At 42.5% G+C, this 26,485-nt stretch overlaps 1 protein-coding gene across 1 annotated transcript in view; it reads right to left on the bottom strand.

The window, feature by feature from the left end:
• Positions 1-26,485, bottom strand: part of GUCY1B1 (guanylate cyclase 1 soluble subunit beta 1) — a 94,864-nt gene that overhangs the window by 44,635 nt on the left and 23,744 nt on the right. The window contains exon 3 of the mRNA XM_082265615.1: positions 8,560-8,660. Coding sequence (XP_082121741.1) covers positions 8,560-8,660 — 101 coding nt within the window. The remainder of the gene's footprint in view (positions 1-8,559; positions 8,661-26,485) is intronic.

Here is a 26,485-nt window from a genome sequence, read left to right as displayed (position 1 = left end):
CAAAAAAAGACCAAAAGTTTAAAAAAACAAAAAAACAAAAAAACAAAACTGTTTTTAAAGTTTGTTAAAAAATTTTGCACACAAGCATTTTTTTTTCTCTTTCGTTGATGTGCTCTGATGAGGAGGTACTGATGGGCCCTGATAAGCACTGATAGGCTGCACTGATGGGCACTGATAGGCTGCACTAATGGGCACTGATAAGGCAGCACTGATGGGTGGCACCAATGAGCGGCACTGAAGGGCACTAATAGGTGCCACTCATAGGCACTGATAAGGCGGCACTGATAAGGCGGCACTGGTGGGCATTGGCCGGTGGCACTGACCTGCACTGGTAAGTGGTGCTGGTGGGCACTGGTAGGTGGCACTGGGGCACAGATTATCCTCTCCTCTTCGGGAGTGATGTCCCTCCAACAGTAGCTGACAGCGTGAGGAGAGAAAAAAAAGCTGATCTCCGGCTGCTGTTTACATCACGTGATCGGCTGTCATTGGCAGACAGCCGATCACGTGGTAAGGTGCCGGGATTGGCCCCTTACTCAGATCTGTGATCAGCTGAGTCTCGTGGACTCACTGATCAGAGAGCAAGCCGTGTGCGACATAATGAGCATTGTGCATTTAAATAAATGGTGAAATAGCAGTACTAAAACATATAATTCACTTATGTATAACAAGGAAATAAACTTTTAATAGAAATATATAAAATTTCAAATGTGAAATTTTGAAAATGAAGAAAGTTGATGTGTGAGAATCCCAAATCACCTCACAGACAAGTGTGCCAGTTCCCTTACCAAACAGTAATGATCTCCAAATGATAAGAGATCAACAGCACAGCCAGAAATCCTCCATTTTGGGGGCCACCAATCAGGATACCATCTCCTATACAGTCCTTCACTGGTTCTCCAAAGCCAGCACCTCAAAGTAATAATTGGTAGGAGAAAGAACAAAGCACCACAGAATAGTATGCTAAAACCACATGATTAAGTAAAGGTAGATATACACAGGCAAAACACAAATTTTTGTGTTGATCACTACAGAGATATTGGTTTTGTGCACCATTTAGAATAATTATCTTTGTATCTTCTCTGTGTCGGGATATCGGTTGCTGACCACAAGGTCCTGCGTGGCTCTGAAAGGTTGCACTATATTTTTTTGATGTGATCTTCTTTGCAATAAAGCTTTTTGGACTGCTTTCGCAAGACCCATGGTGTGCTGGTGAATATATATCTACTACTGACTCAGTAGTTCACATTATTTATTGATTGCTGTATTTATATTTACACTTATAATTTTAGGTCATATTTGTGTCATACATAGCTTTTTGTTTTTTATGGTCAATTCAAGGAAAGTGTAGTGATATGAGCCGAATATCCTCCTGGTTTAACCTCCTTGGCGGTATTCCCGAGCGTGACTCGGGGTTAATTTTCACTGCCAGGAGCGGTAATCCCGAGTCACACTCGGGGTAACATTGCAGAGCTGCCAGCGGAGTCCCCTTACCTTACCAGTGATGTCCTTCGCTATGATCGCCGGCCGGCATCTGACTTCCTGGTTCCATTCCCTGCGAGCAGCGGGGGCGCACGGAAGTGGAACTGGGCAGGAAATTCAAAAAGTATAAACATAAATAAAAGAGGTAATACATTGTAATCTGAGAGGATTACACTGTATTATCTCAGATCTGACACTTGATACAGTACAGTGCCCCTTGCCTGCCATTTTATTGTCATTTGTGCCCATAAAATATAACATGTCATCAAAAAAGCGCCACTTTACTACAAAAGCGCTTTTGGACCAGTTGAGTGACAGGGACACGGAGGTGCTCGCAGAACTGAGCGATAGTGAGTCATGGGGAGATTTGTCGTCTGACACTGACACTGATCTGGCAAGTGAAAACGGCGATGATCCTGCACCTGACCTCAGCGATGTGCGTACTTGGTGCTCTATTGACTGCGATACGGACCAGGTAGCGCCCCCAAGATTCCCGTTCACTGGATCACCTGGGATGAAGGTAGATGTTGAGCATGACAACCCTCTGGCATACCTGCAATTAGTCCCCACTGAGGAGGTAATTGAAAACATTGTCACGGAGACAAATCGCTACCAAGAGCAGCAATCTGCTACGCTGCATGCCAGGTTTTCCAGAAGCAGAAAGTGGGAACCGGTGACCAAAGAGGACATTTGGCAGTTTCTGGGACTCATCATTCTTCAGTGGGTGGTGGGGAAACCGTTCCTGAAATGGTACTGGACCACCAACAAGGTACTGGCCACTCTGTTTTTTGGCACTGTGATGTCAGAATACCGGTTTTCCCTCATCATGAAGTATTTCCACTTCACGAACAATGAAGAATTTGATGACGCCACGCATCCTGCACCCAAACTAAAAAAAATCTGGGAGTTATGGCAAATTAATGTGACCAATTTCCAGCGGACCTACGTGCCAGAAAGGGACGTCAGCGTGGATGAAAGTTTGATGGCCTACAAGGGACGCCTGAGCTGGATACAGTACATTGCATCCAAAAGAGCGCGGTTTGGCTTAAAATCCTACATGCTCTGAGAGTCATCCACTGGGTACATCTGGAATTCGGTCATTTACACTGGTAAGGGCACGAAGCTCAACCCCAGGTACAGCGGCTATGGGATGGCCACATCATCTGTCCTTACACTGCTAGAGCCATTGCTGAACCAGGGATATTGTGTGACCACGGACAATTTCTACACGTCTCCGGAACTGTATGAAGTTTTGCTACAAAACAAGACTGACGCATATGGTACCATTAGGCCCAACTGACGTGACATGCCATCTATGTTTGCCAAGAAAAAACTCAAAACCGGAGAAATGGTTGCCTGGCAGAAGGGTAAGATGATGGCAATGCGATGGTGAGACAAGAAGGACGTGTGTCTCATGAGTATTGTGCACAATACCTCCACTGCCATGGTCCACACAAAAGGTGGGAAAGATGTGCTGAAGCCGCAAGTCGTGATAGACTATAATAAAACCATGGTAGGTGTCGACAGAGCCGATTAGGCAATGACATTTTATCCGGCTATACGCAAACAGCAAAAGAAAATATTATAAGACGATCTTCAGACATCTTCTGAAACAATGCCTTTGGAATGCATATATCCTGCACAGAGCAAAGAGTGACAAGCCTCTTGTTCATTCTGAGTTTATCTGGAAGGTGGCTGAGCGGATTTTTGTCAACCACCAGACGCCATCAGTAGTTGTGAACAGACCATGTACGTTGTGCTGTTGATGTTATCAACCCAGAACGCCTGACTGGTCGTCACTTTGTGGACTACATCCCGCCAACTGCAAAAAAGGCAGCACCTACCAGGATGTGCATAGTTTTCTGCTCAAAGAGACATGGCAATGGAAAGAAAGTCCAAAAAGAAACCAGGTTCCATTGTCCTGATTGTCCTGATTGTGACGTCGGACTTTGTGCAGTCCCATGTTTCAAAATTTATCACACTCAGCCCCGTTCACACTGGGGCGACCTCAGCCCCCGTTCACACTGACAGGTCGCCGTAGGTCGCCTGGCATAGAGAAGTATTAGGACAGGAGATGTACCAGGGGATTGGAGGAAGGCTAACGTGATTCCGATATTCAAAAAGGGCCAGAGACATATCCCGGGAAATTATAGGCCTGTCAGTCTGACATCAATAATATGTAAACTTTTGGAGGGGATGATAAGGGACTATATCGTAGAGTATGCTAAAGACAACAACATCATCAGTAGTAACCAGCACGGGTTTACAAATGGGCGTTCTTGTCAAACCAATCTCTTAGCATTCTACGAGGAAGTGAGCTGTGAGCTAGATAGGGGGAGACCAGTGGATGTGGTGTACTTGGATTTCGCTAAGGCGTTTGATACAGTTCCCCACAAGCGCTTAATTTATAAAATAAGGTCTGCAGGTATCGACAGCAGGGTTTGCTCTTGGATACGGAATTGGCTAAAAGGCCGTGTCCAAAGGGTAGTAATAAACAGCGCATACTCAGACTGGTCTGAGGTAGTAAGCGGGGTGCCCCAGGGCTCAGTCCTGGGACCAACCTTGTTCAATTTATTCATAAACAGCATTGAGGAAGGGATCAGTAGTTCGTTATCAGTTTTTGCAGATGACACAAAATTGGCCAGGGCAATAACTGCACAGCATGAAGCAGATATCCTACAGAATGACCTGGACAAAATTACGGAGTGGGCAACGACATGGCAAATGAGGTTTAATGTGGAGAAGTGTAAGGTTTTGCACTTGGGGACCAAAAACATAAAAACACAATACACGTTAGGAGGGGAACCCTTGGGGGAATCAAAAATGGAGAAAGATTTGGGAGTCTTAGTTGATGATAGATTAGGCAACAGCATGCAATGCCAAGCGGCAGCTTCCAAAGCCAACAGAATATTAGCATGCATAAAGAAAGGGATGTATTCCAGAGATAAGACTATAATCCTTCCACTTTATAAAACTCTGGTCCGACCGCATCTGGAGTATTCTGTCCAGTTCTGGTCGCCAGTCCTCAGGAGGGATGTGTTGGAGCTGGAGAAAGTCCAGAGAAGGGCAACTAAACTGATTAGGGGGTTGGAGGACCTTACCTATGAAGAGCGGCTGCAATCGCTCGATTTATTTTCCCTGGAGAAAAGACGTCTGAGAGGGGACATGATAGCAATTTATAAATATCTTAATGGGGATCTCAGCTTAGAAGAAAAGCTGTTCATTCGAAGGAATTGCATGAGGACTCGAGGACATACAATGCGATTAGAGGAGAAGCGTTTTAACCTCAGGCAACGTGGGGGGTTCTTTACTGTTAGGGCTACAAGATTGTGGAATTGTCTACCACAAGAGGTGGTTTCTGCGGGTAGTATGGTGACTTTCAAAAGACTCTTAGACTTACATCTCAAGGATCAGGAGATTGAGGGCTATGTTAGATGATTACAGTCACACACACCTACACAGGTTGAACTGGATGGACTATTGTCTTTATTCAACCTCGCCTACTATGTAACTATGTAACTATGTAACTATGTAACTATGAAGCTGTGGACCCGTTCTAATAGGAGCGACAAAAAAGGGTCCGGAGCTTCTTTGGGGCGACCCGGAGCGACCTGCATAGACTTCAATGTTATGAAGTCCGTGCCGGCCGCTCCGAGGTCATGGTGCGAGCAGCGCGCCGCGACCTGTGAGGTCGCCCCGGGAAGTAGCGTCGCCCCAGTGTGAACGGGCCCTCAGAATGTTTATTGAATTTTCTTTGTTTGACAAATTTCATTATTTTTTATTACATTATTGAATAAAATTATATTATTTATTAGATTATAATTCATGTTTTTTTGTTTCAAACATTATCACATCTGGGATGTCTACTAGAGTCTTGGTTGGTCAGGTTTAAGTAAATAATTACTAAGAATTTTAGGCCTACAATACATAACACCAAATTTCCATGCAAAAAATTGTACCGCTTTTGGTACAAAATTCCTGACATAATCATACCACCAGGGAGGTTAAGGCTTTTTGTGGTTTTAAGCACAGACCTACCTAATATATCCCTGTCCACACAAAATATACCGTAAGTCATACTGTAATACTGGCAAGAGTTTCTCAACTGATCAACTAAAGCCAGGTCATTGGAAGTCTAGAATTTGTTTCATTCATCGGGTTTCTGTGTTTGTGTTGTTTTACTGAATAATATTTTACTTGCCAATGGTGACCTATCAGGTTGCCCCATGTAACCTGATTGTCACTGATTGGTCAGGTTTGACATATTACCTTATGATAGTTTTAGAGTTAGGCAGAAAACAGGAGTGGAAATATAGGGTGGCTGACATAGCAAATGATTTCTATTCAGCCTGGAAGTACAAAGCTTACTGGTGTACATTGTCTGCACAGAACTCGCTCATCAGTGAAATCATAATCCAAGTAATTATAAATATAACAATATATTTCCATGATAGGGTCACAGAGGGTTGAGAGGATGAGGGAATGTTGACCTTGGCTGGAAAATCCTTCAGCAGTTTTCTTGGAATGGATTTGTCCAGTCTATTAACAAATCATTAGATTTTTTTTTTAATATTATCTTCTAAAGTGGACCTCTCACTAACCTTACAAGTGTCCATAAATGCACTTCTGACATGTCCTAATATTTAGCAACAGTATTATTTTTTTAATGCTCCATTTTTTATATTCAAAAAGCCATACTTGGACTCCAGTTAGTGATTTTTCCCTAGGCTAAGGTAAATGCAACAATGTGCTGCAGGCAGGAAAAAGCATTCTGCAACTTTGTAGCAAGTCAAAATCAGGCATGATCTGTAAGAGTCCATTCACACTAATACGACTTGTCAGGCGACTTGGTCAGCCTGACAAGTCGTGCACCGTCTTGGTCCATTGTGTAGTACAGGAATGGTTCTAATAGGAGCGACACGAGTCGCTCTGACTTAGAAAAAGGGTCCTGTACTACTTCGGGGCGACCTGGAGCGACTTGCATAGACATTAATTTCATGAAGTCCGTGCAAGTCGTGCCGAAGTCGCGCTGCATGCGACTTCACAGGTCGCCCCCGAAGTCGTGCCGCTTCAGTGTGAATGCGGTGTAAAACTTTTGTAAATACAATCAAAACCAGCATAGACCACAATATTAACACATGATTGTGTCCTCTCCAAGCCAGTGTCACATTCCAGAAGAAAAAAGAGATCCTATAAAAGTGCTTGAGACGATGCTGTCCTTCTAGATAGAAAAGGAGATGAAGGCATCGTTTGGGGAAGTATGGTAAACTTCGATAGAGCTAATAAATACTTGTAAGTATTGTAATTTAATTAAAAGCAGAACTAAAGTTCCACTGTAAGAAACAGTGAGCAGACAGGCCTTTATTGCAGATATACACTGTAATAAAATGCCCCCACCTGCCTGCTTGCTGTTATCATTGGCGCGTAAAAAAATACTAACCTTCCACTCCTAGTTTATTCCTTCAACCAGTCCAATTGACATGAGAAAAACATATTTAAACCATTGAGCTTATGCAATTACAGATGGACTAAGCTTCCCTGCCAAAAGAAAATTTAAAGTTTTGTCTGGGCTTCAAATATAGTTTAGGTATCTAAAATAAAACAAATATTATTTATTTTTGGTATAAAATGGATTTTATACAAAATCTTTTTATGCATTTAAGTAATAGTGGTAATACATACCCCTACCCATGAAAAACATCCCCACACCATAATCCCCCCTTCACAAAATGATTTGAACCAAGGCACAAAGCAAGATAAAAACAGATATGGATGAGCAAGTTTGGGGTGGAGGAACTGGACTGGCCTGCAGAGTCCTGACCTCAACCTGATTGAAAACCTTTGGGATGAATTTGAGTGCAGACTGCGAGCCAGGCCTTCTCTCAAACATCAGTGACTAATCCTAAACCTCGTGGACAGCCTTCCCAGAAGAGTTGAAGCTGTTATAGCTACAAAGAGTGAACCAACTCAACATTGAACCCTACAGAATAAGACTGGGATTCCATTAAAGTTCATGTGTAAAGAAAGGTGTCCCAATACTTTTGGTAACAGTGTATATATATATACATATATATAGTGAATACTTTTGGTAATATAGTGTATATACATTAGACTGAGTAGATTAAACATGATGAACCCAAAACTAATTTGAAAGGGGTTTTATCTATGGAGTTACAGAAGTATGGGTGGTTGCCATCATCCCTGAATAATATAGAAAAAATGGTATTGGTTCCTCAGGCCAAAAAGAACATGGGATTGTGTAGGCAAAAAAACGGTTTAAAGGAAGTAACGTTTATTTGTACATTGTATAACAATTTCAATTCATGCTATGAGCACATTATATGACAATTTTCATGCTGTGAGCATATACAGCCAAAAAAAAAAATATATATATATATATATATATATATATATATATATATATATATATATATATATATATATATATATATATATATATATATATATATATATATATATATATATATATAATAATATAATAATAAACCAAAAAATACAATTGCGGTGAGTTATTTGATTGGATCAGGTGATTTCCGTTGTTTGAACTGTGCAGACATCCGGAGAGGATGTGAGTCAAAACAGATGGTTCCGACGCGTTTCGGCTATTTTTAGCCTTTTTCAAGGTATCACCCAATTTTCTATGAAAGTAAACAATTCTCACATTAGAAGAACCCAAAACTAATATTTATATTTTGAAGGGCTGCCGGCAAGCCACAGTGCATACCGGGTTCTCATAGCTCTTAAGAAATCATCCCAGAATCCTCAGTTCCACCCAGAGTGCTGTTGTTAGCCATGTCTACTTACAGTACAATGATATGTACAACCAATCAACCCCAGGTGGCACTACAAGACAGATGCCAATGTTCAAGCCCCTAGTGTGAACACTTCCTTGACAGAAACAAATACAATATATAAATGACTTGCTAGAGAAAGGTCAAGTTTATTAAAGGAATAGAATATTAATAGCCTTATTTATTTATTTTTTTAAATGACATGCTCTTCCTTACAAACTTCCTGAAACAGTTATCATAGCTTCACAGAAGTATATATTTTACTTACTGAGCACTTTGCTTGCTGCTGATACAAGGTCATAGGTTTTAGAGTCATCATAAATTATCCTCACCAAAAATTGACCTTCTTCATCGAGCTGTGCTTCTTTTCTAGAAATGGCAATGAAATTTGTTAGGAAATGCTCATACAAAGGCTCATGTTAAATAGCTTAATTATTACATTACTGTTTCCTTGTGGTTCTGGATAAATCTGGTTAAGGTGGATTAACTCAAGCATGCAGAACATCTCAGTTCATATATTTCTGTAAAAAAGACTTTAAAAGGCATACAAATGCTTATATGGATATGCTGCAATTTCGTTGATATATTTTGATCCATTGGGGATTGATTTACCGAGGGAAATAGGCCATTCACTTTATAAGGGAATCAGTAAACTATCTTGCTTAGTGAATGCCTTAAAGTATTTGTAAAGTCTCTTTTTTTTTTTTTTTAAATATCAAACATGTTATACTTACCTGCTCTGTGCAGTTGTTTTTACAGAGTGGCCCAGATCCTTCTCTTCTCAGGTCCCTCTTCATTGCTCCTGGCCCCTCCCTCCTGTTGAGTGCCCCTACAGCAAGCTGCTTTCTGTGGGGGCACCCAAGCCGAGTCACAGCTTCCTGTGTCCATTCAGAGACACGAAGCCACAACTCAACCCCACTCCCATCTCTCCCCTGATTGGCTGACTTTCAGGGTAATTTGTATTGTTTTTTTTTTTTTTATTCAACTTTTTTGGGGAATTTGACTTTTGACTTTGCTTTTTTTTATTTCATTCAGGGTAATTTGTATTGTTTTATTTTTTATAATTCAACTTTTTTGGGGAATTTGACTTTAGTGTACTTAGTGTACTCTTGCCCTATTTTTTTTCATTCAGGGTAATTTGTATTGTTTTTTTTTTTTTAATTCAACTTTTTTGGGGAATTTGACTTTAGTGTACTCTTACCCTAAATTTTGTATTTTGCTTTTTTTATGCTTTCTATTTTTGCCTTCCATATTCCATATTTCATTCAGGGTAATTTGTATTGTTTTTTTGTTTTTTTTAATTCAACTTTTTTGGGGGGAATTTGACTTTACTGTACTCTTACCCTAAATTTTGTATTTTGCTTTTTTATGCTTTCTATTTTTGCCTTCCAAATTGACCTACCATTTTCATAAAAATTTACCAAACTCTATTGATTTTCCCCACAATTTCAGGGTAATGAAAACTCATAATTCCGCTTGTCCCTAATCCGTTACATATTTACTTTGTGTACGGAGTAAATACTAGCTGTCTGAATGTTATGTTGACATTCTTGGTCAATACTTGGAGTCACTGATGGGGAACGGGTATGCAGACAAGCATTTTTCTCTGGATTTCTCTGAGCTATATATCAGTAAAGCACTAATCCAGAACAAACAGACGTGTAGCATTTTCGGAACAAGGATAGCAATGGAAGCCTCCCTTTATTTTCCTGACAGATTTACCTGAAGATTACTAAAGCAGAATAAACTACAGATATCTGTTAGGCCTGAACAAGCTGTAAAAGTTAGTTGCATGAGGTATTAAAGGATTCATTGTGACATTTTGCTCTAGGTCCTTTTAGTTGTGTTGACTGGATTTTCCATCAGGCTTTATGGCTTCTTGTTACACCTCTGACCTTGAATAAGGGTTGCTGACCTAGAATTAATTTCTTACAGACCACTGCACAAAAATATACAGACAACTGAAAATTTTTCTAGGACACATCACTATAACAAGACTGGACTGCTCACAGCAGTAGTGTGGTGTAGTTATTGACTATAAATCCGATTTGTAAGTAATATTTTATTACGGGTAATAGTACTGATTATAGCACAGGGAATCCTATGACAGAAACATTGCTGGCCAGAATAGCATAACACTTTATGCAATGTGTCACATAGAGGCTAAAGCTGATTTTGTGATGTGTTCTCACTGCATTACAAATGTATAAATGCCCAACGATGCAATTTTCCATGTACTGGCCAACAGGTTTTTAAAGGGTCATTCCATTATCGTGGGGAAAAAAATAGCAAATAAAGAAAAAATAATCTAGCGTATGCAATTGCAATCCATGGGTATTTAATAAAATACTATATACTTTTCCTCTGGCTTTTTTTTGGTTTATCTATTTATGGTGAATAAGAACTACCAGTGAATCCCAGAAAGAAGATTGGTTTAGGGTAACTCCACAATTGCGACTCAAGTCATATTGTAACTGAATCTGCAGCCACTGTAAATTTTTTGAAAATGCAATTCAATATGGCTACCTGGAGGTGTTCTGTACACAGAAAGTATACTGAAGGGGCCCCAGAGACATAATTTCCTGCTTGTGTGATTGGCTCACCAATTTCCCCAAAAGTCTGCCTAAGATACAAGTCAGATTTCTGGCATCCACTGCAACAAATAATGTTATTTTTGGTGAGATGCTCGCGATAGGAATGCGTCTAAAGGGATGCAGCTCCAGCAGATTTCCTCATTAGTGCTCTGCAGCTGCACAGCTGATTGATAATTCTGAAACCACTCCCATTAGACCTAGGGCTGTCTTAATGCATGGACACCCCTGAGCACTGTCCGTGGGCCCCAGGTGCATGGGGGCTGCAAGATAATCTTCCATTACATCATACTTGCCTACTGTCCCGGATTTGCTGGGATAGTCATGCTTTTTACTAAGTTCTCCCAGGATGGCATTGTCCCGGAACCAATACTGTGCCCTTCTGACCTTCCCAGTGCTGTGCCTTTCTGTCTCCTCCCCTGTACTGTGCCCTTTATGCTCAGTTTTTGATTTATGACATGTTTTCTTATTGTTTAAAATGTATTTGATTGAAAGAACAAATATATATATATATGTTTAATTCTATCAACTATACTTTAATTCTTGAGAATAGGTGCATAAATTGTGGCAGGCTGGTAGGGGCCCCAGTGTATTACTTTGCCCAGGGGCCCATGATGCTAATACAATGGCCTTGATTAGACCCACTCAGCACAGAGGCACAGAAGAGCACACAGGGATTTCTTCAGACTAACGAAAGGTAGGAACCTGCAACAATGTTTGTTATGATCCTTGCAATGTACAGAGATCACCCAGAGGGGAATGTTTTTTTTCTCAACAAAAGTGGGGTTGCGCTTTAAGCTTTGTGACTTTTTTTTTTACTTTGACTAGATTTTTTTTTTTAATTTTTTTTCCCTTGCAAGAGATCCCTTTCAGGGTATTTCACTGGTGCTTCATTTTTATAAATGGCGACAAAGATACAGTAAGTATATTTTAAGTGAACCTGTGCCCTGATTATGCACAACAAATTATAAACATATTCAGAACAAACAGTAAAAGCACTTGAAAGCTTTTTTTGTGTTAATGTACACACCCTAACATGTGTTATGCCCTGCATTAAAGTATAACTGAAGGCAAAACTTTTTTTTTTAACTTTTGGATGAAGTGCAGGGGGATTAGACCCCTGTCAGTTTGTTTTGCTGTCTGTACATTACTTAGGGTGATTCACCCTCTCTATTTGTCCTATTTATCATTATCATTGAAGGAGAAAGTAAAAGAAAATCCCAAATGTTGGGTTGTCCCCTGTAAAGTAATAGAGGGGAAATCTTCCTATAGGGACACTAATTCTGGTGACCTGGGGGTCCTCAAAAAATGTCCTTAATTTGCAGGGATTTCCTATTACTTCCTGTTTGGTCTATGGGACAGGAAGTGAAGGGAAATCTCTGCAATGAGACACATAAGGCGAAAGAAAATCTGACAGGGGTTAGAAACCTCCATTACTTTAAAAATAAATATTTTTTTTTTTCCATATTTCAACTTTAACATCTTGCCATAAATTCCAAACAGCTGTAAAAAAAAATTGGAATAACTTAGAAGAAGTTCAAAGATATAGACAGGTACCTGAGGGTTTCTGCTTTTTTAATTCAGGTGTAAATTAAAGTGTTTGTGCATAAAAAAAAAAAAAATGCTTTATTAAATAGTCCCCCAAAGAAAACGTGCATCAGATTATAAAAACAAACACTGTATCTTTGTGCTTTTGAACTCTCTTACCTTGGGCATATATAAGTTAATTAGCCTGGGTGCACACTATTGTGATGTTAGACATCGAATGTGATTCGCACCGCGCTCATGTGCAGATCCCATGCGATGTCTGTACAGATTGTATGGCTGAATTTGCATCGCATTCGCACCAAAATGGTGCAAGACCCTTTTTTTTTTTTTTTGTTCGCACTGCGATCTGTAAACTGATCTGGAGGTGGATTGTATTGACTCCCACAGAGGTTCGCATATGGCAGTGTGAACTGCATGCGAGAGACATGCGATGCAGGAAACCGCACTGGAATCGTGCTGGTTCCCGAATCGCAATAGTGTGAACCCAGCCTTAGTAAGGAACTTACAAAATCAGGCATATTCGTCGTCTGATTTAACATTTGTTTTTTTTTTGTGGTGTGTGTGGGCAAGCGGGTGTGTGGGGGGGAATGTTAATTATGTGGCAATTCATGCAAATCCTTGTCTATTCCACTGATATTAATAGATCATTTACAGTTCACAGGTTCAGAAAGAATGTAATGTCATTTGTTATAGCCAAAAAGCACCTTTCCGGACCTCTGTAGATTTAACGTGATTATAAGCGATCACCTTGTAAAACAACCCATTCAGTTTAAAATACAAATGAAATGCAAAACATTTTTGTATAGATATCAAAAAAACATTTTAAAGAGGAAGTAAACCCTCCTCCGCAAGTTGTACCTATAGGTAAGCCTATGATAAGGCTTACCTATAGGTACTGTAAATATCTCCTAAACATGTACCGTTTAGGAGATATTTACCTTACATGCATCCAGTGACGTCACTGGCACATGCGCTCTGAAGGAACGGCCGCTGGTGCCGTTCCTTCAGAGCCCCGTGCCGTGACCATCGGCTCCCGCGCGCGTGCGCGGGAGTGACGTCACCGCGGCTCCGGCCAATCAGATGGCCAGATGCCGCGATCTCGGGAAGACAGGCGACTGGACATGTCGCCCATCATACAGGTAAGCGGACGGCACGGTGGGGGCTCGTTCTAAGGTAAGTATTTCATAATGAGCTAGTATGCGCGATGCATGCTAGCTCATTATGTGTTTCTCTTTCAGGTCGAAAAAAAAAATTTGTATGGGTTTACAACCTCTTTAAATACCTTTTTTCCCTTTTTTATAAGTAATCACATTACCTCTGTTCTCAGCTGCATAGTATTTGGGGGGGTAAACAGCAGTACACTGAGCTTCTCAGTGAAAGACCAGTGAAAACATTAGGTGGGAAAAAGAAAATGTTTACCCATTTATAAAGTGACACCACACCATCAAACATATTTTGACATCTGTATCAGATTTACTTGGCAAAACACCATGAATGGTTTGAAAATACATGCACTTTGTACTTTTTTTTTTTTTAAGGCGGAGTTCCGGCCTCAAATATCTTTTTTTAACTAGAAAATACCCCTATAATACTAATCCATCGCCCTTTACAGAACCACTATTCTCATACTTACAAGGTGTAGAGTATTGGATTTTAGTCAAAATCTTACTTTTAAAAACTCTGTCTGGGCGCGGCCATCTTGGATGTGGGCATCTGAAGCCGCAGTGTAATCTGCTGTGTCCTTCTTCCTGATTCCAGGGAGTGTTCTGGGAGTTCTTCCTGATTCCAGCCTCCTGGGAGTGATGACAAACAGCTCCCAGGATGCAATGCAAAGGCAGAAGTGATGTTGGTGGCCGTGGCCACAGAGGGGGAAGAAGGAGGAAGTACAATCAAAAATGCCCTGAAAATAAGGTAAGGGACCCCCGAAAAAAATTGAAAATGCCCAATAGTTGATCAGCATAGCGAGCACTCTAGGAATCACTAAAGTTGCAAAATAGGCCGGAACTCCGCTTTAACCTAGAAATGTTTTTATACCATTCGCAACTGTCCAGACAGTTGGCAACATAAAACATATCATATGTAACCTGGAAGGTTAGTGTTAGCCCCCGTTCACACTGGGGCGACCTGTGAGGCGACCTGGTCGCCTCACAGGTCGCCGCAGGTCGCCTCCCATAGGGAAGCTGCGGACCCGTTCTGATAGGAGCGACACAAGTCGCTCCGGCTCAGAAAAAGGGTCCGGAGCTTCTTTGGGACGACCAGGAGGCGACCGCCATAGACTTCAATGTTACGAAGTCCGTGGCGGCCGCTCCGAGGTCGCGGCGCGCTGCTCGCACCGCGACCTTGGAGGTCGCGGTGCGAAGTAGCGTCGCCCCAGTGTGAATGGGGGCTTAACCCATATGAATAAATGATGTCAAAATGCTACAAAAATAAATCTTAAAATACAAAACAACCCATCAATTGCCCAAAAAGTTGTTGGAAACTCAATATGTTTAGACATCACAGTTATACAACAAATTTCCAGACTGGTGCATCAAAGTTTTTTTTTTTTTTTTAGGAGTGGAATTCAAGAAAATAGGAAATAAAAAGTTTTGAGCCCTGCCCTTTTCCAATTATTTTTAACATTTTACGAGGTTTTATTTATAATATAAAGTTCACTGCGCTTGTGCAAAGCACGTTTTCGAACTATATATGGTTTAACACATTTGGAAGACAAACACATTTTTCTGACATGATTCAGCTTCCATAAATCAAAGCAGACAACGTAGTTAATAATTTATACAGTTTTGTGAATGTTCCACAAATGTGTTCTTTTATCTGTATTTATACTGAGCCTAGTGACAAAGAACTGCTATATCTTAACACATTGGTTATTTACATTTTTTCATTACATTGTCAGTTTTTCGAAGGGAAGATTTCCTATAAATTTATTTATTGCAATCCTTTTTTAATATAATGAGAGCAGCATATTCCACTTCATAGAGAACAGAACACCATTCATCAGTTTTAGTTCAATAATTCTCTACAAAAACTTCCACCCAGTGGCGTCGGCAGGGGGGGGCTGACCTGGGCTATAGCCCAGAGTGTGCTCCCCAAAAGCCCCGGGTCTCCTGTTGCTTTTTTAATAAAATGATTAGCCCCGAGTCCCAAAGCCTGGGTTTGGCCGAGAACTCGGGTTACATACCTCAGCAGTGTAAGATTTATAAAGCACATCCAATGATTGGTGGGCAATCCGGGGCAGCCGCAAGGAGAGTGAATGCAGCTGTCAAGTTTCAGCATTGATGTCGGGTGTGGGCGTGGCCGGTATGCCACGCCCACCTTCCTCCCCAGACAGCTTCTGTTTCTCTATGCACGGAACAATGGGGCGGAGCCCCGCATACCGGTCCCGCCCACACCCGAAATCAATGCTACTTGACAGCGGCAATCACTCTCCTTCCTTGCGGCTGCCCCAGATCGCCCACCAATCACTGGATGCAGTGGCGTAAAGGGCACTGTGTAAAGGGCAGGCAGTGGCAGCTCCTTCAGTCCGGGGACTAGCGGGAGCGGAGCCGCGGCGGGAAGGGGGCAGGGCCTCGGCGGGAAGAAGGGGGCGGAGCCTCGGCGGGAAGAAGGTGAGTGCCCATTGCCCAAGTGTGTGTGCTGGGTAGTAGAGGGATGGGGAAGCTGCATATAGAGGAATTCATCTTTCCCTATTCTTTCTGCAGCTGCTGAATAACTGATTCTCCTCTTCTCCGTCCTGCAGGAAGAATAGGGAAAGATCAATTCCTCTATATGCAGCTGCCCCATCCCCTTCCTATACAACTTCTTTTGCTGGCTCACCAGTGCTCTTAACCCCCCCTCCAGTGTTCTAATCCCCCCTCAGTGCTCTTATCCCCCCCCCTCAGTGCTGTTATTCCCCCCCCACCCTCAGTGCACTTATCCCCGCCTCAGTGCTCTTATCCCCCCCTCTCAGTGCTCTTAACCCCCCCACCCAGTGCACTGGACTGCCCCCTGTTCATTAGCCCTCCCCCGGTGCTCTTCAGCTCCCCACTGTGCTTTTCATCTCCCTCCCCCCTATGCTCCCTGTCCCCCCCAGGGCTCTCCACCCCCTGCGCCTTCCAACCCCCCTGCAATGCTTTCCAAACCACCTCTTAATACTCTCCAGTCCCCCACCCCCACCCCACCGTGCCCTTCAGCTCCCCCAGTGCTCTCTGCTTCGCCTGTGCTCTCCGGCCCCCCTAGTGCTCTTCTATCTTCTATCATGTCCTCAGTCTCTGACCATCTTCTGTATCATGTCTGTAGTCTCTGACCGTCTCCTGTATCATGTCTGCAGTCTCTGACCGTCTCCTGAACCATGTCTGCAGTCTCTGACTATCTTCTGTAACATGTCCTCAGTCTCTGACCATCTCCTGTATCATGTCCTCAGTCTCTGACCATCTCCTGTATCATGCCCTCAGTCTCTGACCCTCTCCTGTTTAATGTCTGCAGTCTCTGACCATCTCCTGTATCATGTCTGCAGTCTCTGACCACCTCTTGTATCATGTCTGTAGTCTCTGACCATCTCCTGTACCATGTCTGCAGTCTCTGACCATCTCCTGAACCATGTCTGCAGTCTCTGACCGTCTCTTGTATCATGTCCTCAGTCTCTGACCATCTCTTGTATCATGTCTGCAGTCTCTGACCACCTCTTGTATCATGTCTGTAGTCTCTGACCATCTCCTGTACCATGTCTGCAGTCTCTGACCGTCTCCTGTACTATGTCTGCAGTCTCTGACCGTCTCTTGTATCATGTCCGCAGTCTCTGACCATCTCCTGTACCATGTCTGCAGTCTCTGACCACCTCTTGTATCATATCTGTAGTCTCTGACCGTCTCCTGTACCATGTCTGCAGTCTCTGACCGTCTCCTGTACTATGTCTGCAATCTCCCTCCCCCCTATGCTCCCTGTCCCCCCCAGGGCTCTCCACCCCCTGCGCCTTCCAACCCCCCTGCAATGCTTTCCAAACCACCTCTTAATACTCTCCAGTCCCCCACCCCCACCCCACCGTGCCCTTCAGCTCCCCCAGTGCTCTCTGCTTCGCCTGTGCTCTCCGGCCCCCCTAGTGCTCTTCTATCTTCTATCATGTCCTCAGTCTCTGACCATCTTCTGTATCATGTCTGTAGTCTCTGACCGTCTCCTGTATCATGTCTGCAGTCTCTGACCGTCTCCTGAACCATGTCTGCAGTCTCTGACTATCTTCTGTAACATGTCCTCAGTCTCTGACCATCTCCTGTATCATGTCCTCAGTCTCTGACCATCTCCTGTATCATGCCCTCAGTCTCTGACCCTCTCCTGTTTAATGTCTGCAGTCTCTGACCATCTCCTGTATCATGTCTGCAGTCTCTGACCACCTCTTGTATCATGTCTGTAGTCTCTGACCATCTCCTGTACCATGTCTGCAGTCTCTGACCATCTCCTGAACCATGTCTGCAGTCTCTGACCGTCTCTTGTATCATGTCCTCAGTCTCTGACCATCTCTTGTATCATGTCTGCAGTCTCTGACCACCTCTTGTATCATGTCTGTAGTCTCTGACCATCTCCTGTACCATGTCTGCAGTCTCTGACCGTCTCCTGTACTATGTCTGCAGTCTCTGACCGTCTCTTGTATCATGTCCGCAGTCTCTGACCATCTCCTGTACCATGTCTGCAGTCTCTGACCACCTCTTGTATCATATCTGTAGTCTCTGACCGTCTCCTGTACCATGTCTGCAGTCTCTGACCGTCTCCTGTACTATGTCTGCAGTCTCTGACCGTCTCTTGTATCATGTCCGCAGTCTCTGACCATCTCCTGTACCATGTCCGCAGTCTCTGACCACCTCTTGTACCATGTCTGCAGTCTCTGACCATCTCCTGTACCATGTCTGCAGTCTCTGACCGTCTCCTGTACCATGTCTGCAGTCTCTGACCGTCTCCTGTACTATGTCTGCAGTCTCTGACCGTCTCTTGTATCATGTCCGCAGTCTCTGACCATCTTCTGTACCATGTCTGCAGTCTCTGACCACCTCTTGTACCATGTCTGCAGTCTCTGACCATCTCCTGTACCATGTCTGCAGTCTCTGACCATTTCCTGTACTATGTCTGCAGTCTCTGGCCATCTCCTTTAGCAAGTCTCCAATCTCATACTCAAACTTAAACACATTGCTAATAGTATTAGCTATCTATTTATGCTGAAGGTAGGACTATGCAGGGGAGGGAGGCAGAGAGTGGAAAAGGGGGAACTGTGATTAGAGAGACGGAGGGCAGACTGCAAGGGGCACTGTGATGGGGGGCTGTGAAATTTGTGCAATAAATATTCTTGAAAACATTACAAATATTTGTGGGTGTTTTTACATTTTAAAGTTGGGGGGTGCCAGATATAGGATCCGCCCCGGGTGCCAAATGCTCTAGGTACGCCACTGACTGGATGTGCTGTAATACATTTTCTTTCTAAAAAAACGCAGTGAGTCGGCGCACAATAGAAGAGATCTCAGAAGAAACTCAGACCGAGTCAACCAATCGCAGCAAGACCTCCCAAACTAAAATAAGAAAGGGGTCTCACCATAAATATGTACCAATGTTTAAGAATGACCAAATAAATAATCTATAAGCAGCTAAAAAATCAACTGATTGAAGCAAACAACATATAAAATCCAACTCTTGTAGGCTGATCCGATTCCTTAAAAAAATTCTTAAAAAATCCTTAAAAAAATTCCTATATTCGCCTAGGATATATGAAGATAGGAAAATATATCCAACTTATAGGCAACTCCCAATCTATATTAAAAGACGTGTATGATGCGAATCCTAAAATTGATCCAATTCCTTAACACTAATCATAAATAAGTAATCTAAATATCTGTTCCCAGTGGAATTATGGCTTCTTTTCCTAAAACAATATGAGATGAAAACAGGCTAAATAGTCGCAACAGCCGACTGGATCGCAATACTAGTTCGTAATTCACAAATATAGCCAATATTCTCACAAATGAATCAGTGATGATGCATGTGTACCCAAAGATCGTAAAGCTGTTGCAACTATTTAGCCTGTTTTCATCTCATATTGTTTTAGGAAAAGAAGCCATAATTCCACTGGGAACAGATATTTAGATTACTAATTTATGATTAGTGTTAAGGAATTGGATCAATTTTAGGATTCGCATCATACACGTCTTTTAATATAGATTGGGAGTTGTTTACAAGTTGGATATATTTTCCTATCTTCATATATCCTAGGCGGATATAGGAATTTTTTTAAGGATTTTTTAAGAATTTTTTTAAGGAATAGGATCAGCTTACAAGAGTTGGATTTTATATGTTGTTTGCTTCAATCAGTTGACTTTTTAGCTGCTTATAGATTATTTATTTGGTCATTCTTAAACATTGGTACATATTTATGGTGAGACCCCTTTCTTTTAGTTTGGGAGGTCTCACTGCGATTGGTTGACTCGGTCTAAGTTTCTTCTGAGATCTCTTCTATTGTTCTCTAGTGAGAAATACTAGAGTTGGCTGCATGTAGAATCGGATTAAATCCGAATCTCAGAGTTATATATTTGTCACCAGCTGCAAAAAAACACATTAGAGGAATCCTCCTACTCGGATACACACGTGACAGCGCATATATCACCCTATACTTTTTTAATACATTTACTTTAAAGCAGTCCTAAACACTAAGATATACTCTGAATGTCTTTCAAACATTATTATTGCTTCTGAAAGCATTAAAATCTCTTATTGGGCATCTGCAGGTTTCTTTGGGCTCTAGAGCTGGTAGAAAGTATTACAGTTGTCTTCATCAATCTGGGTTAGACAGCATCAGAGGGAATTTAAAATAGATTTAGTGCATATTAGGGCTCTGGTAAACCTTAAACTACACTCCGAAGCTCATTGAGCACAGCCACGTTTCCCATGCAAACATGTATGTGCAAGTACTGGATGTTGAGTAAGTGAACATGAAGGGAGATTGAACATTAAAATCTCTGGCAGTTTGCCTTTACTAATCACTAGTGGCCCAAAGTCTGACACCTGATGATCATACTTATGGTATATGAGATTGTTGGACATCCCTTTTAAAAACTATGGGCAAGAAAGAAGACTTTCACCCTCTGAATGCACTTGGCATCGTTATTTTTTTCTCTGGTTTGTTCTCCTTTTTTCATTTTTTTTTGTACACCCTGTCTTGCGGCTGCCATTCTTGTCTAGGTGAGAATGACGTCTCTAAGACTTTGAAATGTGTTCACCACATATACCGGGATGCTTCGCTTTCCATTCACAGGCCTGTGGAAGAGGTGCTGCAAATCACAGCAGGACGCTCCTCTTTATACCACCCTATATCTGCCCCTCTGTACTCCTCTCCATATCACCCCATGTCTGACCCCCTGTACTTCTCTGCTCTCCATACCACCCCATGACTGACCTCCTGTACTCCTCTCCTCTCCATACCACCCCATGTCTGACCCCCTGTACTCCTCTTCATACCACCCCATGTCTGACCCCCTGTACTCCTCTCCTCTCCATACCACCCCATGACTGACCCCCTGTACTCCTCTCCTCTCCATACCACCCCATGACTGACCCCCTGTACTCCTCTCCTCTCCATACCACCCCATGTCTGACCCCCTGTACTCCTCTCCATACCACCCCATGTCTGACCCCCTGTACTCCTCTCCTCTCCATACCACCCCATGACTGACCTCCTGTACTCCTCTCCATACCACCCTATGTCTGACCCCCTGTACTCCTCTCCATACCACCCCATGTCTGACCCCCTGTACTCCTCTCCATACCACCCCATGTCTGACCCCCTGTACTCCTCTCCATACCACCCCATGTCTGACCCCCTGTACTCCTCTCCATACCACCCCATGTCTGACTCCCTGTACTCCTCTCCTCTTTATACCACCCCATGACTGACCTCCTGTACTCCTCTCCATACCACCACATGACTGACCCCCTTTACTTCTCTCTTCTCCATACCACCCAATTTCTCACCCCCTGTACTCCTCTCCATACCACCCCTTGACTGACCCTTGACTGAGGGGGCCATTGGGTGGAGCTTGGGCAGTACTTACTTTTAAATATGGGAGGAGCTTGGGCAGGGCTTACTTTAAAATGTGGGAGGGGGTTATCAAATTTATCTTCGGGCTGAAGCCCCTGGTCTTTTTCCCACCTAGCAACGCCCCTGCTTCCACCTGTCATTTTACGTCCGCTTTTACCATAAGCATCAGCTTACATTGAAGAGCCTGCACAGCAAAGGTACATGTCTAATGTATTTCCATTTCTATACATAGGAAGCCTGAAAACCACACAATCAAGTTGCAATGGACTAGTCACCAGTATTGTCTGTGGTCTCTATGCAGCTGAACCTTTCCCCGGAAGATTTTACCCCTTTCATGACCAGGCCTTTATTTGCTTTGCAGCACTGCGCTACTTTAGCTGGCGATTACGCAGTCATGAAAGGCTGTACCCAAACAAAATTTATATCATTTTTTTTCCCCAACAAAATTACATTTTTTTTTGGAGATATTTGATCACTATTGTTTTTTTTTTTGCAATCTAAATAAAAAAAGACCGACATTTATGAAAGAAACAAACTAATATTGTTTACTTTCTGCTATAAAACATATCCAATATGACGAAGGGAATCTGCCTACAAAGGACAGAGAGAAGGCAAAGATGCTAAATAAATTCTTCTTCTCAGTCTTCATTCAAGAATTGGGGGGATACAGTAGCCTAGACTGTAATGTTAAAGTTAATAACACGTCACAGGAAGCACCCTCGTGGTTAACTGAAGACAAACTCAGAACTAGACTTGAAAAATTTAACAAGAATAAGTCAACCAGACCAGATGGCTTACACCCGAGGGTCCTTAAAGAACTCAGCCAGGTGACAGCCAGACCATTGTTCCTAATTTTTATGGATAGTCTACTGATAGGAATTGGTACCAGCTGATTGGAAAAAAGCCAACATGGTACCAATATTTAAAAAAGGGCCAAGATATATCCCTGGGAACTACAGGCCGCTTAGCCTAACATCAATAGTCTGTAAGCTATTGGAGGGGATGATAAGGGACTATATACAAGATTTTAGTAATGAAAACACTATCATTAGTAGTAATCAGCATGGATTCATGAAAAATTGCTCTCGCCAGACCAATCTATTAACCTTCTTTGAAGAAGTGAGCTGCCATCTGGATAAAGGAAGGCCTGTGGATGTGGTGTATCTGGATTTTGCAAAGGCATTTGATACAGTTCCCCACAAATGTTTACTGTACAAACTAAGGTACATAGGTATGGAGCATAGTGTGAGTGCCTGGATTAAAAGCTGGCTTCAGGGGTGAGTCCAAAGGGTGGTGATAAATGGGGAGTACTCAGAATAGTCTGGTGTGGAAAGTGGGGTCCCCCAAGAATCTGTCCTGGGACCAATCCTATTTAATTTATTCATAAATGGATGGGATAAACAGCTCAATCTCTGTATTTTTGGATGATACTAAATTAAGTAGGGCAATAACTTCTACGCAGGATGTGGAAACCTTACAAGAAGGCCTGAACAAAATAATGGGGTGGGCATCTACATGGCAAATGAGGTTTATTGTTGAAAAATGTAGGGTAATGCATTTGGGTGCAAGAAATATGAATGCAAGTTACTCACTAGGGGGAGAGCCTTTGGGGAAATCTAAGATGGAAAAGGACCTGGGGGTCCTAGTAGATGACAAGCTCAGCAATGGCATGGAATGCCAAGTTGCTGCAAGCAAAGCCAACAGAATACTGGCATGCATAAAAAAGGGGATTCACTCCAGAGATAAAACAATAATTCTCCCACTCTGTAAGACTCTGGTCCAGCCGCATCTGGAGTATGCTGTCCAGTTCTGGGCACCAGTCCTCAGGAAGGATGTGCTGGAACTGGAGAGAGTCCAGAGAAGGGCAACAAAGCTAATAAAGGGACTGGAGGATCTCAGCTATGAGGAAAGACTACAAGCATTGAACTTATTCTCTCTAGAGAAGGGACGCTTGAGAGGGGATATAATATCAATGTACAAATACCATACTGGTGATCCTAGCATAGGGAACAAACTATTCAGCGAAAGGGAATATAAAAGGACTCACGGCCATTCACTAAAATTAGAAGAAAAACGGTTTAGCCTTAAATTGCATAAGGGTTTCTATACCGTCAGAGCGGTAGGGATGTGGAATTCTCTTTCACAAGCAGTGGTATCAGCAGGGAGCATTGATAGTTTCAAAAAACTACTAGATGTAACTATGTAACAATAAATAATTTAAAAAAATCGAATTTCTTCATAATTTTTGGCCAAAATGTATTCTGCTACATGTTTTAAAAAAAATAAGTGTATATTGTTTGGTTTGTGTGCAAGTTATAGTGCCTACAAACTAGGGTAAATATTCTAGAATTTTTACTTTTTTATACTACTTATGGCAGCGATCAACGACTTAAAACGGGACTGTGCAGTGGGAAATCTCACACTAACTGACGCTGAGGAGAATTGACTAACTGCCACTGACATCACCAATGGCATTAATACAGTGATCACTGTACTAAAGAAACTGGCTCAGAAGGGGTTAACATCTAGGAGAATCAAGGGGTTAAATATGTGCCTAAGTATGTGTAATGTGTGTACAGTGTGCTGCTTTAACTAAAACATCTCTCAGTTTGAGAAACTGACAAATCGCTCCCTATGTACAGAGCTCTGTGTTGTTTACCAACACAGGGCTCTGGGCTGTGATCATACACAGCCAATCAGCAGGTCCCAGATGTGAATCAGGGGCTTGCTGACAGGCTCCCGCTGTGTATAATCATAGTGGGTGAAGGCCGGGGAGCATGCATGCGTGTGACCAAAACCCAGAAGTAGGCAGCGACCCATGGGTACGTTGCTTTGCCTAGTGGCCGCCCGCCAGCAGTACATTGCGGGCGGGCGCTAAGTGGTTATTGTTTAGCTATGCCTTGTTTTGCACTGTGTCTCTGTGTTCAGACCACGCTCTTGGTAGGGGGGCTAGGCTTAACTTACTCATTTTAGAATTATCCCTCTGATGCCTGGTGATCTAGTGAATGGTGGGGAAATATTCAAGAATTGGAAAGAAAATATAGACAAATCGCAGATCTGAGGAAAATTAGAAAAAGGCTTGCACTGCATGTCCTCAGATACAGCTTCATCTCCAGCAAGAAGAAATAATGTGCAGTATAGTAGAGGCATTAACAAATCTCACTCTAAATTCCCTAAAGACACCTAAAGCAGAGCCTCTAACACAGCAGAATTTACAGCTAAGAGGCTGTAGGCACAGGGGTGACTAGGCAGATTGGCAGGCCAGAAATTGCATTGCTATTTTTCTGGAGAAATTCAAGACAAAGTTTTTTTTCTCAGGAAAATGCTTAGGCACAATTAAGTGAATCCTAAATGTTCCCCACAACATAACAAAGCTCCTCATCTTAAGTTTAGGTCCTATTCTGTTTCAAACACCACTTTATGCATTATAATATCTCCTTCAGACCTTGGTTCATCTAGTCAAGATGGTCACCTGCAGAATAAGCACCCTCCACAGACAGCTCAACTCTCCAATAAGACACTTCACTTTAATGCAACATAGTTTTACATGGAATGTTCACTGGTCATTTGAAGTGCAAAGAGACAATCTTCTAAAAGTAGCACCGTCCCCGTAGGGCTTTCTATGTGATGACTTGTTGGGCCTCCTCTGATTACCTGCAGACAGTCACTTGGAGACAGTTCAAACATCCATCCTTACTCCCAATGACTCATTACTCAAAAAACAGTCCAGGGGTTTTAGTTTTTGGTTTCTATTGTGGAACTTGGATGGGAGAAGTGAATAGTGGGATACTCCAACTATTTACTATTTACAGATGATAATGACAACTCTCACTTGGCCTCACCAGGTTACTTGTGGAACAGTCAAACTGCTTTAACCTAACCATAGTGCCACATGCATGGCAAGGGTTATGTCTTCCTGCTCTCTCTCCAGCAACAGACTTGGTGAACTACATTATCTTCAGGACACTATCTAGCATCCCCTTTATTGACACCCGTCCACTGACTCTTCTAGCTGAAGAGATGGCCCCCCTCAGGACAGGCCCCTTGACACAGATCTGTACTCACTGTTAGCAGATTAAGGTAATTTCCAGTATCTCCCTTCCAGTCAGTGCTGCAGGACCTCTGGGTTCAGTTCCCCTCTAGCTCTTAGACCCTCAGGTCGACCACCTGAGGCTGTATGGCACCTTCTACAGAGGAGAAGGCAACTGCCCCCTCCCTCTGGGACTCCATTCTACAGCTGAAAGACCCTGAGCACAAGTGCCCTTGGCATTTATACAGCATCCCAGCATGCACCGATGCACTTTCCTCTGCCAATTACCAGGGCTGTACTAAATGCCTGTGCACTCATTTCTCAGGTTTCCTCCCACTGCCCAATCTGCCTCCCTATTGGACCAGTGTGAAACACTTCAGACAAACTGAGCTGCACCTGAGCACAATGAGCAGACCTCACTAGCAAATCCTGCTCTCTGGTAGGCAGAAAACAATATAGATTTACCTGACAATCTTTCTGGTAAACAGAAAAGATCCAAAGCTTTACTCTCTCTCTAGCACTTACCTAGGAGGGTACTATATCATCATTCTGCCCAATATGAAGGCTAGTAACTTACTGAGGGTATAAAAAGAAGAAGGAAGGGGGATCTATCTAGGGATTAAACCAACCAACCCCAACATGCAAGTAATCTGGATTGTACCATTTACAGACATTAAATTACATGTTGTAGTTACACTTAATTGTCGCTAGGTGTCACCACTAAGACATTTATACATGCATACAATTCAATGTAACAGTGATGGATACACAATAAGTATTCTAGAACAGGTCCACTTTTCTTATGCACCCTATTAGAATAGACCATGTTCAAGTCAGGTGACAAGATTAATTCTGATTGGAGAGTAACCCTCCTGCACTTAAAGTGAAACTATAGGAAAAACTTTTTTTTTTTTTATATTTGGATAGAGTAATGCAGGGTTATAACCCCTATCAGTTTATTTTCTGCCATCTGCAC

This window comes from Pelophylax lessonae, assembly GCF_965119305.1.
Source record: "Pelophylax lessonae genome assembly, chromosome: 1".
Classification (NCBI taxonomy): domain Eukaryota; kingdom Metazoa; phylum Chordata; class Amphibia; order Anura; family Ranidae; genus Pelophylax; species Pelophylax lessonae.
The sequence above is the reverse complement of the archived record's forward strand: the minus strand, read 5'-3'. Positions and strand labels throughout refer to the sequence as shown.